The 19,238-nt window shown below is 40.1% G+C and overlaps 2 protein-coding genes across 3 annotated transcripts in view; both read left to right on the forward strand.

The window, feature by feature from the left end:
• Window positions 1–674: 674 nt before the first annotated feature.
• Window positions 675–19,238, forward strand: part of LOC107223458 (organic cation transporter protein) — a 76,741-nt gene continuing 58,177 nt past the window's right edge. The window contains exon 1 of one of the 2 annotated variants that reach the window (XM_046741659.1): window positions 675–708. In XM_046741659.1, coding sequence (XP_046597615.1) covers window positions 690–708 — 19 coding nt within the window. In that variant the 5' untranslated portion in view covers window positions 675–689. Of the gene's footprint in view, window positions 709–10,757; window positions 11,060–19,238 lie in introns of those variants that run through there. The other variant, XM_046741660.1, reaches the window with a different exon arrangement.
• Window positions 11,142–19,011, forward strand: LOC107224070 (cAMP-dependent protein kinase catalytic subunit 1). Its single transcript, XM_046741661.1, has one exon. It carries the CDS (start codon window positions 11,794–11,796, stop codon window positions 12,853–12,855), a length of 1,062 nt encoding a protein of 353 aa, XP_046597617.1. The 5' UTR covers window positions 11,142–11,793; the 3' UTR covers window positions 12,856–19,011.

Raw genomic sequence — 19,238 nt, forward strand, 5'->3', positions numbered from 1 at the left:
TTACTCGCTTATATTTTCAGTGTCCGGTTCTTGTTTGAAACCACGTCAAAATTACCAACGCACAAAACGATCCTGAAGTTGATATGATACGTGATATTAATTTAGGAACGCTTTATAACGTGTATTAATTACTCCGTAATGCTTAAAACAAGTGAAAACTTTCAGGCACAAAGCGGTCGTACGTATAATGCGTATACCTATTTATAATATAAATATGCGCCGCTGACAGGCTATAATAAAAAATCAAAGAAAAGGAAAAATCTACAGCAAAAGTAATTCAAACTATCTCGATTACCAAATTGAAGTTATAAAGTAAAAGTGCTGCAACAGTGCGCGCATGAAGCGCCATGTAAAAGGTATTTGACTTCGTTAATATCACGAACATGCGACGATTATTCGGTGCAACAGTTTGTACAATCTATGGCTGAGAGCGAAACCTGGCCAAGCTAAATAGTAGAGATTACGCAGCGCATCTTGAGACACACACATTCATCGCCGTCGGGGTTGGGAAGAGAAGTTGTTGCGGAAGCGCGTGGCGTGAGACTTGATCGTCCGACGACACCTACTGTATACCTGTAATTGCGATTCGATGGACCTTGAACGCGACCCCTGCAATATTATAAAACAAGCCGGTCGTTCATCGGTCAAGATCCTACAATAAGCCGTCGTCACTTCACTCGACACGGGACATGCCGAGAGAATTTCCCTGTAAGTTTTCGTGTTTTCTTTTGTTTTATCTAGCGTAAAGTTCACCATTACGGTGTTTAGAAAGGTCCGGCGAAAAAACAAGCGTCTCTAATCGTTTCACTCGTCCATCAGACCTGTGTAAACACGATAGAGGAAAGAGCGGGCAATGTAATACCCTGCAATTATTCGGTGCAACGGTTTCGCAGTGTATGTACGATACAATCTATAAAAAAGAGTAACATGCGTGGCGAGATTTAGCTACACCGCTACAACCACAGATATTGACAATGCGGGGTTGCGTACATGCATATGCGAAGCGGCGCACACTAGTTCTCTCTAGCGAGTGTGGTGGCGCTGACATTTGCATGTATGCACACGGTTTGCGATTCCAGGCTTTGTGAGTGTAGTCTGATCATCGCATCTCAATACGCGCACACATTCACAGTCCGACGAGGATTACCAGCGTGAAATTGACCGCGCGAGTGTTGAGTGTGTGCGATCAAGCTTATCCTCACGGTGCTACCTCCGTAGCAGAGATAGGTATCAATTTTTAATTTCGCATTTCGATTACACCCCTCGAGAATATCGCATCTCGGTAAGCTTCGTACTACAACATTGATTGTCAGTTTGATTCGTTGTTGTTTTTTTCGTTACATTCTATCGAAAGTTCTCCCCGTCACGGTTCTGTTCATACGCATATTTGTCTGTCGATTAGGTGCGACAGATTCGCAAGCATCTTTTAAAGTCCCGGAGAAAAGAAGAAGCCCGTCTTCGTACACACAAAGTCTCGGCTGACGCCGTAGGTTCATTCGTGCGAAGCTAACCGCGGAAGTAACTTCACGAATGCATTTCCAATCGCCTAATCACGCTTCGATACGACCGGCTTCGATTCTGCCGTTTCTGCATGTACGACAGGACGGGATTTCAAGCCTGTAAGTTACCGATTCAATACGGAAAACAAACGCCCGGCATTGTTTATCGGTTCGGACTCGTCGCTGCTCGACGTTTTCTCGAAATTCAAGCAGTCGAGCGAGGCGTTCAGTGTTTACCCCGGGAGCGTCGTCTTTTTTTCTCACCTCGTCTTTAATTAAATAGTGTGACACATTGTATGATTCTGCGAGTGAAAACTATCGCGCAATAAGATCGTACTTCTCGTTTTCGCGATTGTGATGTAACGAAGACGTGTCGGTTCTGCTTTCCGTCGGCGGAACGAATAGAAATAAACGAATCAAAGGGAACTTAGATTTCGAAACTGATAAAAGATTCGTAAGTTTACATTCTTTTTGTTCCTTCCTAATATTCTCAGCTCGATTATATCCGTATCTCCCTAGCTATTTTACCGACGCTATCGTTAGTTACGTTAATTAGTTTTTTTTACTGGCATCGTGGTCAGAAGTATAAAATAATAATGAAACAACGCCGAGTCGAGTGCCGGGAGTGCATTGCAGCTCTAGGAATCATCAGGACCGTGAATTGGGAATCTGGACGAGCAACGAGAAGGTAAGAACACTTGTTTTCTACACATTTACTACTCATTTGTGTATTCTATTAAATAGGAATATTAACATGCAATCGAAAGTACGATCCTCTATAGTGCGTTTATGTGAATGTGTCGAAGCAGAGTCGAATTTACAATGTTCGTGGCCTAAAATCTGAAAAATTTGCCGCCCTATGGGGGCGAGATGTATTATACATGTGATAAAGAATCCCGATCACCATATGACAATGCCACAGTTGAGTCAAAACATGTTAGGTATTGAGATTCTGTTCACGAATGTGTGAACAGATTCTTCTTCGAAATTTTTATTTTGTATTTCTTATGGACTCACAATACACTTTTTTCACCTAATTCTTATCCCGTATGAAATAAATGAATTTTGGACATTTATATTTCAACAGCCAGTGGTTCAATTCGATTCGGGTTTGTTTTATTCAAAAGTATGTAGATCAGGCTTCATGAAATTTGAATCGCAATTAATGGAAGGCATTGTTTCAGTGACAATAACGTTTACCATTTCACTCGACTGATTGTACATATCTATTGATTGAAAATCTCCTCTTTTCGACGGCACAATTTTTGTTTCGTCAAAATTGTAACCGGTTCAAATTAAAATTTGATTTTTTACGAACGAAACTAAACGAAAAAAACTTATACTTTTGAAAAAAGAAACACCAAACGAATGGAATGATTGGTCGTTGAAGCATGAATTCCCCAAATTTACTCACATCGTCAGCCGTCTATTCGTACATTATAACTCCGTAAAATAATTTGCAACGAATTTCCATTTTGGGGTTTGCTTACTGATTTGAAAATGTAATTCGCATGACTCAAAACATCCTCTTCATGTTTTTATTTACTTTACAGTCATACAAGTGAAAAACCGAGTTAGTCGTGATTTTACTAATTTCACCTCAAATCGTGATTTTTTCAAGACTTTTCAATCAAGCCCGTTATTTTTACGAACGATTAAAAATAAGCAATTCCCGAAAGAACAATGTATTTCAAACTCGAGGTTAGAATTCAATTTTTGGATAATAAATGGAAGTAGAATTTTTATATTTCAAATCAAATATCTTTGAATGTGAAGAAATGTATAAGATTGAAGAAACAAATGTCAACATTATTAAAAATAACATAGTCGATAGAATTTTAGTTTCTGCCCTTCAAATCAATTTCGGGCAACTGAAACGATTTCCCAAAATTCGAATATTTTTCTTTTTTCGCAAAGTTCGATTCAAGAAGAATTCATTGACTCACTTGAGTTTGTCGATACGACTTCCTAGACGCAACATAACTTTGATCGAAAATTCGTTAATTTCGTAAATAACCAAATTCTTACTTTCGATAACTAAGGAACGGGGTGACGGAAAGTTTTGAAAAAATCGGGGAAGGTACTCGCTTTTATAATTCAAGGAAAACTGATGGAAGAAAAAACCAAATCCAAGTATCAAATAAAAATAAAATGATAATAATTAACGGGGACAAACCGGTCTGTTCGTTGTTAGCCTAGGCGTAAATACGGGCCTGTGTTGAAAACGCTGGTGCAGCTGAAACTTTCTGATAAGCTGCGAGGGAAAGAATTGAGGAATTTTACTCATGTAAATTGCGAAGCGTGGAGTAGGAAGATAGCGATTTGAACGAATCGTTGAAAATCGAAGCGAAAAAATTGTACGCGGGAAGACAATTGTCCCAAACGAAAGTTTTGCAGCAAACGAATTGCAAATTTGTATAATTGTAATTTCGGACTATCTGCTTATTTTCCGCACAAGTTTCTTTGAAAAATTCTATTTAATATAGCAAGGATTTAAAATCCTTTTACTTTACGCGACGTGAACTCCGAATGGTGCAAAGCTAAATTGAATCACGTTTCACCTTCCCGCCACAATCCTTTACTCCGATCCCTGCCTATTCATCGTAGATATCATATCTCTTTCTAGCAGCTGTGCGTTACCACAACTGCATATCCCACATTTATTCGCCTCTCGTTCATACACATCTAAATTACATCGGCAACGTTGTAATTAAATTTTCTTTGTTATTCTCTGACCCTTTATACATTTATTTTATTTTTGTTCCGTAAGTTTACGCGTTTGTTTTAGTTTGAAAATCCAGCACGGTAAATTGAAAAATTACGTGACGTAACAATGTCAGAAAAATAATTCGGTCGTTGGGTCAATTTCGTTCTATTCTTGAAGCAGAGGCGTTCTCTTTTCCAGATTTAAATAGATTTTGAAAATCGAATATGAGACCAACATTTGAATCTAGAATGCATGTAACAAGGACCGATTCGTTTTGCTAGAAATTATAAATTTCTGTGTACAAAATTTTGATGAGTTTATATTCAAATGAATAAATTTTGATTCTATACGTATAGTATAAGCATCAGGCAACGGCACGTTGAAAGAAAAAGCAAACTTCATCGAATAAATCTATTTTTTCTTTCATTATTTAAGTGGAAGAAATGAAAATTTAGCATCTAAAACACAGACTTAAAATTCGTATTGACCGATGTAATCGATCGAAGACCACAATCGTCGATAATGAAAATGAGTTTGAATCGAGGTCTTCAGTCTGTATGGAATTCAATTATTATTCCCATCTCAAACAGCTGTAACGTGGCTGCAACAAACCTCTGTTCACTCCAATAGACGAAATTAAGTCAACTCAGACATTGCCCTGTTACTTTAACAATGCAGTTGTAGATACTCACTTAATTTCAGTTTTATGAACTTATTATTCCACACATGTGCAGTCCTACGGAAACCACAGTCTCCGTTGTTGAAAATAATCAGATTCTCTGGAAAAACCGTAATTTAATTAAATGATCCCAACAATCGTAAGACGACCGCAAAAAAATTATCAAATAGTTTTAATGCTCTTGCGGTTTACACGCGACGTGAAATAATTATCAACGCTCGGGGAACGTATGATTTTTGAATTTTTCACACCTACGCGTTGAATCGTCAGCTCATTTTTTATTCACGTACCACCGTTATTTCGAAGTGTTCCCCCCCCCCCCCCCCCCTCGTATGTATTACAAATAACAGCGAATTCTTCGAATTACTTATAAAAATGCTAAACGTGTAACGGCAATATAGACAAACACTCCTATCTAGGCGCATACTCGAGATTTATCGTGCGCTATAATTAATTGTAAGTGTACGATCGATCAAGTTATATCTTCTATCTTACAACAACAGCCTCTTCTAACTACCCAGATACCATCTAGTTATGCATCATATTTACACATGTACACACGCATGCGGATTAACTTTGTTTTACTTTGTTTGTTGGTTTTTTTCTTCTTCAATTTTTATGATGAGAAAAAATTACCGCTTAATTTGCGTTCGCTGCCGGTGTCGCTGTTGATTTTTTTTTCCCTGTGTGCATGTTTTAGTTTCTTTTTGTCTGTTTCAGACTCGATTCTTGAATAAATTCGAGACGGTCTAAATTCAGACATATATATATATTAACCATGAACGTGATGTTGAGTTAATAATAATCCTATCTTTTATGTTGTAAGAAACAAATGTTTTTTTTTTCTTGTTTTGAAAACAAAGAAACCTTCAAATTAGCTGTTTGATCAATTTCTTCCCGAAAAGACTCTCTGGAATTCTCCGAGTAGTACCAACTTCCTTTTTCCTCATTCGGTGTGAGTGTATTTATTTTATTTATTTTTTTTCAATCTCGTTGAAGTCCCGTGAAAATTCTCAGCTCACAGGATCGTATATCGGAAGAGGGATGAAGGGATGGTAATAAAAAAAAAAAAAATAAATAAAAAATCGCACACATGAAAGAAAAAAAAGTAAGAAATCCTTTGGCAAATTGGCGGCACAGCTGTCACTGCACCCAACCACCAGCGTCAACCCCCGTGGCCCTTCGACCCTTTGGAATCGATAGACCGAAAGCCGCGTTGATGCGATCCTGGCTGTGCGCCGAGGAGCGCAAAAAGAGCGACACGAAAGCAACGCAGCTCGATGCGCGCGCATCCGCGTTCCGTTTCCCTCTATCGTCACAGAGTGAAGTAGGGAAGAGGAGAAAAAGGAAAAACGAGAGAGAGAGAGAGAGAGAGAGAGAAAGAGATGGGAATCGACCAAGCAAACCCTACTTTTCTCTCTCTCTCTCTCTCTCTCTCTCTCTTTCTAATTCTCTTTCTCTCTTTCTCTATAACCTTTGCTCGCACACGAGCGCCGCACGTGTAGCGTGTAGAATATACGTGAGGATGTGTGAACGAAGAGACCGAAACCGGCGCGCCGTCAGCCAGAAAGTCCTGTGTTTAATTTACCTTCCTCCCCGGCCTCCCCTCGACTTGACGGAACTTGCCCGATTGGCGTTTTATCTCTGTTTTGAGAAGCCGCGAATCGCGTGCACCCCGGACCCCGTACAAAGAGCGTCGAGCTTTGCTAATCGGCAAAGGATTATAACGAACGAGTGAATATACACCGCTACCCCATAAACCCAACTAACCCTCCCACCTATAACCCGATACACGGTGGTTTTATGCACACCTTACGTATGCGCATTCATGGTGTACATGTGGTTTAATCGCTTGTGCCCATTCTTCCGTACTCACGAACACCGTGTAGGTGTAAATACGTGTTGCACTCATGCCACACAGTTGCACACACTGGCTATCTGGTCACTGACTAGGTTCATTCGATATACGTACGGTTCAGGGTGCAGGAGGCTACGTCATTGGTATCGTCTTTATCATTTTTATTTCCATTTTTTTTTTTTTTTTTTTATTCTTCCTTCTCTCGAGGGTGAATGTTCATTTTACAGCGAAACTAGTATGAATAGATAAAGCAAGGCAAGAATACGTCAGAAATTGAGGATATAGTTGTTGCGTTACGTAAAAACGAACAACCGTGTTGGGAGTAAAAGAATTAGTTTTATGCATATTATACACATGAATATGTACTCGGTGGTACTGTGCTTATGCGATACTTATGCCTAGAGTTGTCGTACAGAGGCACGTATAGCCACATGCACGTGTAATAACGCGTGTATAAGTCGAGTGCCGTTGTTGCTCCTCTGCTGCTGATGGCCGTGATGGTGGTAGTGGGATATATTCATCGAAAGTAAAGGTAAAGAGGAAAAATAAACAAGAAACGGCTAAATATAAACGTGCCGTAACACGACACATACCGCTATCCCTCAACCCCAACCGTGATGTAACCACCATGCTTCTTTATTTGCGTATGTGTCTGTAAGCGGCGGGTTTTTTTTTTTGTTTTTTTTTCTTCTTAAATTTTTATTTTTTATTTTTTGCCCCACTTCGCAGTTTCTTTTTACTCATTTTGTTGTCTCATTAAACGTCTGTTGGAAAATTGATTCGTGACCTCGTTTGGCCATGTGTCGAACATTGGGAAGCGAAACTCATTACATACTCGCTGTGTTCTATGGATATAACGGTTTTGTAATAATCGTATGGGGGAATGTCAATTTTGAAGGAGATGGAAATAGTTTGGATAATTGTGTATTCAGTGCACGTCACGTTTATATTTATGATGTGTGAAATCTGGAGAAATAGACAAATTTTTGTATCCGCAGGGAAAGTTTCGCGCAGTGGGATCGAACAAGGGCGCAGAGATAAAGCGATGGCGCGTAAGTTTAACGATGATTGCAAATTTGATGAATTCAATATTCTCAAATGCGGGTCAAATTTAGATACGGTTGTGGCACAACCGCAGCTGGAGATGGACGATAGATATTTAACGGAAGTTTATTTATGTTTTATGATTCGGAAGATGAAAGATGAAGCATATACCTACTTGCGCGTGTGTGTGTGTGTGCGTGTGCATGTTTTATTTTTCTTATTTCATTTGCCGTAAATTTAAGAAAGGATACGCGACACGGTATACGTTACGAAGGAATTATATTGTATATTTGGAAGGAAAAAAAAAATGAACAAGTTGGCGGTGGTATGTTTAGAATTGAAAATTTCCACCGTGATGTTACACATCACGTTCGTGTTGTTGTTTTGTAAATAAAACGTTGTTGGACCTGCCTAAAAATAGACGATAATTTACGATATGAAAAACAGGATGGTATAATATAGGAATACATGTGGGTTATTTTGAAAGTGAAAGTCTTGAATAACATTATCTGTACATGTAATAACGATGTACAAATGCATTGCAGACGTTTCGTTGATTGAAAACCAAGTCAGAAGTTCAACTAAATAGTAAACATGAAAATACGAATCAGGGTTTAAGATATGCGGTATGAATCGAGTAGATTTTTCTTCGCAGCGATGACTTGTACTAAAATTTTTTAAGAGGATGAAGTTAGTAACGTTACAGTAACTATGCAATGTTTGGGAAAACTCGCGTTACTTCGCACATTTAGGATTATCTGAAATCTAGTAAACAACGATAAACAAAACATACGCACATATTTCAAAAAGTTGACACCTTCTAAGTCATTCGGAAATTGCACTTTAATGATTTTTTCTCCCTAACGTTCCGTTACTAAACGTTACATTAATAACTTCAGCCTCGTAAATTTAACTCTTTACTTTCCTTACAATTAATTCGTTACAGATATGAATTTATGCCGAGCATTTCGCCGGGAAAACCCGCGATAAGTTCTATTTTCTCCCTCATTTGGTATAACGTTACAACATGTATTACAAATAAGGAATAATACCTAATCTCATTGTTACTAAGCGTGCAAAGAGCTTGTAAGTAGTGAAAGTTTTTGGATTGCATGTTTCATGTTGTTACGTGCAAAGTTTCATACATATTATACAACATATATATATGTATATATATATTTTTTTTTTTTCGAATATTATTTCACGTAACTAACAAGATACCGAGGGAGGTTAATCTTTCTCACAATATTTCGCTGTCCACCGCTCTTTCTCTTTCTCAAATTATCTATCCAATTTATCTTGGTTTTCTTGATTATGCTTTTATCATCGTCGTTATTATCATTGTTATCATCACACACCGTCCGATCGCGCGACCAGTTTCTCGGGCATATTGCACACACCAGCAACCACACAACACACACACACACACACATACATACATATACATACCCGAAACACTTCTCTACCTCTTTTTATCCATACACTGTGACGGCGGCAGGTGTAAACGGTGAGAAAAAAGAGGAAGGAGGAAGACAAAAAGATCGGAGCGAGGAGCGCGGAGAGGGAGGTCGCGGGGGGAAATAATGATAACAAGTAAAGCAAGGAAAGTCACCGTCCGCGCCGGTCTCGTGATGGAAATAGCGCCGGGAGGGGAGATTTGGTTCACCGACGCCGTCGGCAGGTGGCGGCACCAGCCGATCACTCCGGCCCGCTGACGCCGGGTTTCGACCCGCCATCTAGCGGACGACGGAGGTGATTAGAATTCTCAACGTCGTTCGGTGAACCTCCGGACATCCCTGAGGCGGCGGTGGCGGCAATGACAAGGACGGCGAGAGCGGCGGCGTCGGCGACGAGGACGACGTAACGCGACAACCGTATTTCTCTAGTTTGTGTTCACGGTCTATACGGGTTTACACGGAGCAGCGCGGACCAGCTCGCCCGCTCTCTCTCGACCTCCTCCTCCTCCTCCGTCTCCTCTAAATCCACCATTTTCGCGTTCGTGCAAAATCCCCGTGAAAGGATGGAATATTATCGGCGGACTTTCGCGTAACCGCCGCACGTATACGGAGACGGACGCCATCTTAAATAAGGGGGATAATAACAATAATAAGAAAGAAGTAAAAAAAAAAATAAATAAATAAAATAAATAAATAAAAATCCCTCAACACAAAACAGAGGGTACAAAACCGGCGAGAAGATATCGTAGAGGAGAAAAGAAGAGAGGAGGGGAACGATTTTGATAACTCTCCTAAGGAGGGAAAAGGGGGGGGAGGGATTCTTCGTGCGCTGTTTCGACGGATATATATTTTATTCTACATACACACGACATACAACATGCATGCACATGCATATCTATTGAATATAATTCGAACGGATTGAAAGGAGAGGGATAAATGTAACGGGTGTAACCGAGAGGAATAATACGAAGAGACTGAGTAATATTCGTGCTGTACTCTGTTTCGCGTTGACGATCGGCACTCGTCGCGAGTGAACGGACCGACGGTCGTAAATGCTACTTACTACTGCTGTGGCGTCCGGATCGTGAGACGAGAGAGAAATATACTGACTAAAGTTAGAGAGAAGCGGAGTTGGTTCGACGACGGATAAAAAGAACAACTGTACACCGAAATATTATTTCTGTCTGTCGCTCTCTCTTGCTCTTTCTCTCTCTCTCTCTCTCTCTCTCTCTCTCTCTCTCTCCCCCCCCCCTTCTTCCCCGCCTCGACTAGTCGAAACACAACTTGTTCACTCCGTCTCTCTTTCCCTCTCTAACACACAAACTTACACAGCTACGCGTGTATACGGACAGAGTTTCGCCTCTTTCATCTTTTGTACACACCGAACGACACGACCTTTAGTCCGAAGTTCTCCGGCAGTAGTGGATTATAGCGGAACGTTGTACGCTCTTGTGCCGATATCTGCACGACGTGAGTAACGAAAGAGCGAAGAAGTACGCTAAACAGTCGACCAATTTTCGGTGGGAAAAATATATATATACTGAACAAGTGTCGACGACTCGATTATACCAAAAGCTTGCGAGAACACACCGAATGATGCACGCGACGAACAATTGGTGACACTGAAAAACTTGTTGTGATATATACATATGAGGATAAAGTACAGACCGAGAGTCGGAGAAAATAAATATTGGTTATCGAAAAGTTGTTACTGTGACACTGCGCAACGCCACCGAGGAGGATCATCGAGTCAGGAACAGTGTTTTGTTCAATAAACGTTCCTCACTCACCGTCGCCCCTGCAGCGGTAGTTGTGGTGGGTGGTGACCAGTAGTGGTGGAGGTGGTGGTGGTGGTGGTGGTGGTGGTGGGTGGTGGTGGTGGTGGTGGTGGTGGTGGTGGTGGTAGTTGTAGCAGTTGTCTGCAGCAGCAGTAGCAGCGGCAGCAGTAGTGGTGGTAGTGGCAGCAGCAGTAGTGCTGGTTCCGTTGGAGGTGCCGGTGGTGGTGGTGGAAAGGTGACGGCGGGGTGAAAGATGGCGCGAGCCACGGACGAGGAGTGTTGACCCATTTCGTAAATCGAGCATCGATGGTGGTGTGAACAGTGGGGTGTTAATTAAGTGCGAGGAAAAAACGAAAGACAGATTAAGTAATAGAAAAAGTAAAGAGAGACGCGAATCGAAGGACAAAACAAATAAACAAATTTAGAAAAAAGAAAACATACAAATAAATTTAAGTAGATTACACCGTGGATAAAAATAAGTCCGGATAAGGGATAAGAATCGAGTCAGAACATTATCGTCAGAGGCGAAGGAAGGGCCTGGGCCGGTAGAGTGAGAGAGAGAGACAGAGAAAGAGAGACATTGATCCGGGAGGTGTTCCTACTCGGTTAAGTTGCGATAGCGCGAGTATTCGGGAGCCCAGCGTTGATACATCAAGCCTCAGTTGTTTGGCTTGATAAATTAACCGTCTTACCGGATTCATAAAAGCTTGCAAAATTTTGAAAAAATTCGACATACGTGGAGCCCTGGCTGGCTCGGGCGGCTCTTCGAAGATGGGTAACAACGCCGCAACGGCAAACAAGAAGGTGGACGCCGCCGAGAGTGTCAAGGAGTTCCTCGATCAGGCGAAGGAGGACTTCGAGGAGAAATGGAAGAAGAATCCAACGAACACGGCCGGGCTCGATGATTTCGAACGGATAAAAACACTCGGGACCGGGTCGTTCGGACGGGTAATGATCGTACAGCATAAACCCACCAAGGAGTACTACGCGATGAAGATACTGGACAAGCAGAAGGTCGTGAAGCTGAAGCAGGTCGAGCACACCCTGAACGAGAAACGGATTCTGCAGGCTATCAGCTTCCCGTTCCTGGTCTCGTTGCGCTTCCACTTCAAGGACAACTCGAACCTTTACATGGTACTGGAGTACGTACCCGGCGGCGAGATGTTCAGTCACCTACGCAAGGTCGGCAGGTTCTCCGAACCCCATTCGCGGTTTTACGCCGCCCAGATCGTACTCGCCTTCGAATACCTTCACTACCTGGACCTTATATACAGGGACCTTAAGCCCGAGAATCTCCTCATCGATTCCCAGGGTTACCTCAAGGTCACCGACTTTGGCTTCGCCAAGAGGGTCAAGGGCAGGACGTGGACCCTCTGCGGAACGCCGGAGTACCTGGCACCGGAGATCATACTCAGCAAGGGTTACAACAAGGCGGTAGACTGGTGGGCACTGGGTGTCCTGGTGTACGAAATGGCCGCCGGTTATCCCCCATTCTTCGCCGACCAGCCGATACAGATATACGAGAAGATAGTCAGCGGCAAGGTCAGGTTCCCGTCGCACTTCGGTAGCGACCTTAAGGACCTTCTGAGGAACCTGCTTCAGGTCGACCTTACGAAACGGTACGGCAACCTGAAGGCAGGGGTGAACGACATCAAGGGTCACAAGTGGTTCTCGAGCACCGATTGGATCGCTGTTTTTCAAAAGAGGATCGAGGCACCGTTCATACCGAGGTGCAAGGGACCCGGTGACACGAGCAATTTCGACGACTACGAGGAGGAGGCGCTCAGGATTTCCTCGACGGAGAAATGCGCCAAGGAATTCGCCGAGTTTTGAGGCGACGAAGCTAATCTGAACCAATTTACGATCATCCGGTCGTGGCTGTTACGTCGTCGCAACATATCGCGCGATCGACAACAACTGGATCGACGACAACAACAATTACTACAAAAACAAAAACAACCACAACAAGAACAATATCAAGATCAACATAAACAACAACAACAACAACAAGAACAACAACAACAAGAACAAGAACAGCAACAACGGATCGCGTTGTCGCGTTCGGTATACAATCGAACAGTCGTCGCCGACGATCATGACGATGATGACGACGATGATGACTTTTCTGGACGCAACGTGAAACGCGTCCTTCAGCTACGGCTACACGGCTACGGGGGTTCAAATTGAGGATGACGGGAGAAAGGAAAAAATTAATAAAAATGAATAACAAAAAAAAAAAAACCTGGTACCGGTGCTAAGTTTCGAACGCCGTACCATGTCCTAATACCGATGCAGGATTATATCATATACGCGCGTATAATCCGTATACCCCGTGTCTGCAATATACGTGTTCCGTGTGACGCGTCGTCTCGTTCGGTATCACGTGTAATCCTTATAATTTGTCCTCGATTGAGAGAAGAAGAAGAATCAAAAGAAGAAGAAGAAGAAGAAGAGGGAGAAAAAGTTGAAGAAGACAGAGAAGAAGGAGAAGAAGAAGACGAAGAATAGTGAAGAGTACTGGAAAAATAGGAGAAAGAAAAAGAAAGGGAGAAGAAACAGAAAAAAAAATAAATAAATAAAAAAACGTTCAGCAACGTCGCGGGATGAACGATCCAAGATATAATTTTTGTGTGTGTCCGTGTGAACGTGTGTAGAAATGCAGATACATAGAGAGAAACACAGGATTCTATTTTCTGTTTTAGGGCGTGTTATAGAAAGAGAGAGAGAGAGAGTGTGTGTGTGTGTGGATGAACGAATTGGAGATACATAATCTCAACAAACATGATGATCTGTCTGTCCTTCCGTTATATAGTGTAAATTAAGAAAAATGTTTTAAGAGAGTTTCGAAAGGGGAAAGAGAGAGAGAAAGAGAAAGAGAGAAAGAGAGATAAAAAAGGGATAATCGAAACACGCGTACCTATAATTTTAAAGTCAGTCTAATATGTTGTCACGTGTAAGTCGAAGAGAATGTTCGCGGTGGTCGGTAGAGATTACGGAGGAGGTAATGAGAAATGATAGGACAGATCGTGTCGAACTGTCTCGATTCATCTAGCCATTCTAGCCTATAAACGGTATTGCTACGCGGCACTCTGCTAATACGAGTAAACATCCTTATATGAGTTTTTACGGTCATTTCTATATTATTATACTCTCTCAGCGGCGTTGTCGCTGCGGGCGAGGAATGATAATAATCATCTTCATCACCATCACCATCATCATCATCATCATCATCATTGTCGTAGTCGTAGTCGTCATTCTTCTCCTCTTCCTTCATCCTCTCTCTCTTTCTCTCCTCGTGTGTTTGTCGTCAACTTTTATTATCACACCGCAGGGAGATCTTTATCCGATGTAAACGCGTCGACGACGGCGTTGAAACACCCTCAATTCTTATTATGTATTTTTAGCGTCGAACGTCTTTTTTTTTTTTGTCGTTTCGTTTTGTTCATTCGCATCTTTTTATTATTGTTGTAATAATTTTTATATACGTATGTACATATTCTTTACGCATGTGAAAAAAAAAACAATGATTCTCCGATTGTGAATTGCGAATTCCAAACGACTTGCTCTGCGTCGGTGATTATCATTATTATTATTATCCTTGTCTACGGGGGGGGGGGTCGCATTGACCGAAAAGTTAGCTAACTATACTCGTGACACAGTTATATTTATATCGAAATTATAACACTGTGATCATGAATTCGGTTCTCGTTTGAATCCGTGTTTTGCAAATATTTCATGGAGTGATGAAAAAGTGTGGATAAAGTATACTTTGCAGTGACAATAATTCTGATTATCTTAAAATCTTGTAGGGATTCGTTGAGCCGATGGTTGAATCAATATTCGTTGTCGGATCGAAATCGCACATCAAGTCGGAGTATGAGAAACTAACGTTGATGAAAAAAAGAGTACGATATTGAATTTTGAACGCGAATCGTCGAGGTTTCGTTGTCATCGCTTTTCTCGTATTCATCGTTATTCGTCGATCGTTACAAGTGTGTTGATCGCTCAGTGAAATGTTAAGTGAATTTACCGTTACTCGTTCCTCGGGACATGTAAGTCAGCGGAGCTGCTCTTATGGTTTTCAAAACGTATCGTACGTAGTCTAACATTAACGTTGCATTTTTGAATCAGTACAATGCGCGCAAATTTCAGGACATCTCGAACATGATCATAATTTGACTTATTTTTGGAATAAGTTTGTTACGTTGTTGTAACGGTGCATCTTATAGAAAAAAAATGTCGTTTTCCTAACGGTGGGAAATAGTGATTTTTTTTTTTTTTTTTTTCTTAGTTTCAACTTCTCGATACGTTAACGTTACTAACTTCAGCCTCGTTTTTTCTACCATCTAGTAAATATCAAGCAGCTTCCTTGAAAGTGAGATTTTTACAGACGGACGCATCAACGCAATCCCCGTACTTTTAACACGAACGTCCTCCGAAACGCTGACGCGGTTTTCTTTTTTTTTTTTTTCTCGCGTTAATGTAAATTCGCGAACAGCGAATGAAGCGAGGTTCGTCACTTGTGCAGAGTACGTTGGATTCGAACTAGTTCGTTCTACGTATGCAAAATGTTTATGAATATTCAAACGGCGTTATTATAACCAGTCGTCTCGGAGATCTCAGGGCTCTCGTGTTTCTAGCCCAGGGGGACATTAATAGTAAAAGCGGTTTTCGTACGCGGTGGTGGCGTTATATTGCAGAAGAGCGCGTAACGTCGTCGGCGTCGCTCTTACGTACGCATCCCAGGGACCTTTGAAATTTCCATTGGAATATTCCGCAATGACCCGGTTCTTTCTCTCCGCCTGCCAAATCAACGACACCTGCCGACGTGTCGTGTACTGATAATCTACCGCTAACCCCCCCCCTTCACCAGAAATTTTTGCATTGTTTTACAACGTTGTGTTTCTTCATTCGTCTTGTTATGAAAATTATTTATGATAGTTTGTAAATTTTATTATGAAATTGGAGCGAGTTTTCTGCGGCGTAAAATTTTTAGACAAAAAGTAATAAGCAAATAAATAGAAAAGAAAAAAAAAGAAAGAAACAAACAAACAAAAACGTAGAACGAAGTTGGAATGTTTACCGTTAATTGTGTCACGGCGTCGTCGTCGTCTTTGACTTGTGTTTTTTTTTTTTTTTTTCTAAACAATTTATCGCGGTGTCCGGGGTGACGGGACTTTGTCGCGAATTTCGATAATGAAATTAGTAGAAAACGCGAAATGGAAAAATTGTAATAGAATACGAATTTTTTCGCCGTTTGTCAACGTCGAAAAATTTCGCTTCGCGTGTAACGTGTATTTTATTATTAAACGCTACATGCACGATGTGGTTTATTATTATTATAGTACGTACTTTTATCTTCGATGTATCTCTGCGACAAACAAGGTGAAGAATGAGAGAGAGAGAGAAAGAGAGAGAGAGAGAGAGAGAGAGAGAGAGAAAGAGATAGAGATGGAGATAGAGATGGAGATAGAGATAGAGAAAAAGAGGGAGAAGCGATGAAAAAATTAATTATCATTACATAAGAGAAAAGAAAAAGACGTGAGATTTTTCCGAGGGTTAACAATTGCGCTGCTTATGAATCCGTATTACATTATATTATATATCATATATAGTAAATAATATCACATATGAATTTGTATGGATTTAAATATTTATTACACTTATATAATACCGATACATGATACATCTTATTAATATTATTATTATTATTATTGCTGTTATTATTATTATTCTTGTTCTATCTGATGAAAACAGAACTTTTAAAACGCTTTACGTTTATTATTATTATTATTATTATTATTATTATTATTATTATTAATACTATGTTTATTATTATTTTGCCATAGTATTATAATGTTAGTAATCTCGATGTGTTTTTAGAAATAAAGTGAAATTTGTTGAAAGGAAAAAAAAAACAAAAAAAAAAAACTAGACAAGAAAAAAAAACAACAACAACACAGAAAGAAACGCGTGCGACCCGATCTCGGCAGCTGGTAGTTTTTGCGACAAAAGGAAAAAAAAAAAAAAACTGTCACGTATTTCTTAAGAGAAACTAAAGTAAGAGATAGAGAGTGAGTAAGAAATATTTTTAACAATCCTTCGTTTGATTTTATTTATTTAATATGTCGTCGTACACGCGCGTGCGCGTTTGTGATTTTTTCTTCTTCTTTTTTTTCCGTCTCTCTCTCTCTTTTTTTTTTTTTTCTTCTTCCTCTTATATTCATCAACTCGTAATCGTACAAATAAAGTATTCTTACAGCGCGTGTTCGCCAATCTCGCGTGGTAACACGTACGTACTACGATTGTCACTTCGCGTAGTTGATAAAAACGAAATGTGATTTAGAACGAGGGGAGGAAAAAAATTTATACGCATATGTATGCGTGCGTGTGTCCGTGCGCGTGTGTCAATAACGCACGGATAGAATCGCCGTAAAGAAAACGTAAGAAAAAAAGAAATCTGTCTGGTATCGTAGTAAAACGACGCGTTGGCAAAAATTGAAACAAAGCTGGCGGGAAAGTAGATTCTATGCAAACATGCGGCGTAACGTATAATCTGCTTATTTATGTATAGCGATTATATTCACCTTGGAGTTTTGAAACTTTGATGTAGAAATATCTCTGTTCTTTATTCCACCGATTTTTGTCTCCTTTTTTTTTTTTTGCTCTCAATCCTCCAAATTCTAGACCGTCTTCGCTACGTCGATCAATTACTTTTGTTCTCGTTGTTTGTTGTTGTTATTGTTGTTGTTGTTGTTGTTGTTGTTATTATTATTGTAATTATAATTATTAATATTTTCATCGTAATCATTAATATTTCGATGTTCCAAATCGTGCGCGAAAGAAAGAATCATCGGATCACGAAGATTCGCATCATGTTTTTTTTTTTTTTTTTTATCGCATATCAAAACAATCGCGTTGCAGAAGATAGAATTCCGTATCACGTAACATAATATTTATTACAATAATGTGTCATTGTTTAGTGGGTTTCTTTTTTTCTCGTTTATTTTTTATTTCACTTACTATTCTCTCTCCATTCTTCCATCATCAATTATTTTCCCTTTCTCTTTTTAATATTATTGTTCGAAACTTGTTATTCTTTCAACGCATTTTTCGATAACGATCGTAAATTGTGTTTTTGAGAATGAAATCATCGTCGTTATTCGTCAACGCTTGTACAGTTGTATACAACAATACATTAGGATGCATTATCATCGATCGAATCCCACATAACAATGAATATTTCAGAAAACTTTCTGAAATCTTTCGTGAAAGGAAAGAAACATTTGAAAAATATTTCAAAAAAAAAGGTCGCTGCAAGCTGAGAACGTTCGCGCCAGAAACTTGCAAGAGATTTCTCGATTGTTGTTGTTGTTCTTAAAAAGATTCTCATAATCTTTCTATAAAATATTTTGTCGGAAGTTTTCTTAGAAAAATTTCATGTTATGTCGGATATAACCGTACGTGCATGTGTATGTATTATTTTTCGTTATTTCAAGTACTTCTATTTTTTTTTTTTTTTGTTTTGTTTCAGTTTTCACTTTTCCTCCGTTATTTATCACAACTCCGTGTACATTCTATTCTGCTCATCGAAAAACTGTCACACGCGATAAGCGTGTGAAAAGAAGTTTAGTCGGTTTGTTTAAAAAAAAAAATTTTTTTTTTGTATTTTTTTTTTTTTTTATTTCGCTTCTCACTCGAGGCTCGCATAACGAAACCCACCTACGTATAATATACATACACGCAAGTGTGCACGTGAATACCTATATGCTTAACACGTATAACCGTACATACTCGTTTCACTTTGTTTGATATTGTCTCTTGGTAATAATATATGCGAATGGCTTACAAGGCGGCCTGTGAATACGTCATTGGTATCGAAAGGTGCTAATTAACGCGCACTAAAAATAACACTGAGAATGGGGGAAAAAAAAAAAAAAGAAGAAGAAGAAGAAGGAAAAAAAAACAAGGAAGAAAAGAAAGAAAAGATACGAGCGCGTGTGTGTGCGCGCGTTTCTGTCCTACGTAAGATGTGCGTACATGCAATGCATGCTGTTACGCACGCGTATATATGACACGTACGTTCGACGCACACAGCGGACCGATAGAGGCTACACGCACACACGCACACGCGCACACTTGGCATAAATATTTAACATGTGATACAAAATGCCACCTGTCGTCGGCTGGAACGAGTTTCTTGGTACCTAACACCG

This window comes from Neodiprion lecontei, chromosome 5 (assembly GCF_021901455.1).
Source record: "Neodiprion lecontei isolate iyNeoLeco1 chromosome 5, iyNeoLeco1.1, whole genome shotgun sequence".
NCBI classification, from domain to species: Eukaryota; Metazoa; Arthropoda; class Insecta; order Hymenoptera; family Diprionidae; genus Neodiprion; species Neodiprion lecontei.

Coding starts and splice junctions, on each gene's coding strand:
- LOC107224070 (XM_046741661.1), top strand. CDS start 11,794: ATGGGTAACAACGCCGCAACGGCAAACAAGAAGGTGGACGCCGCCGAG.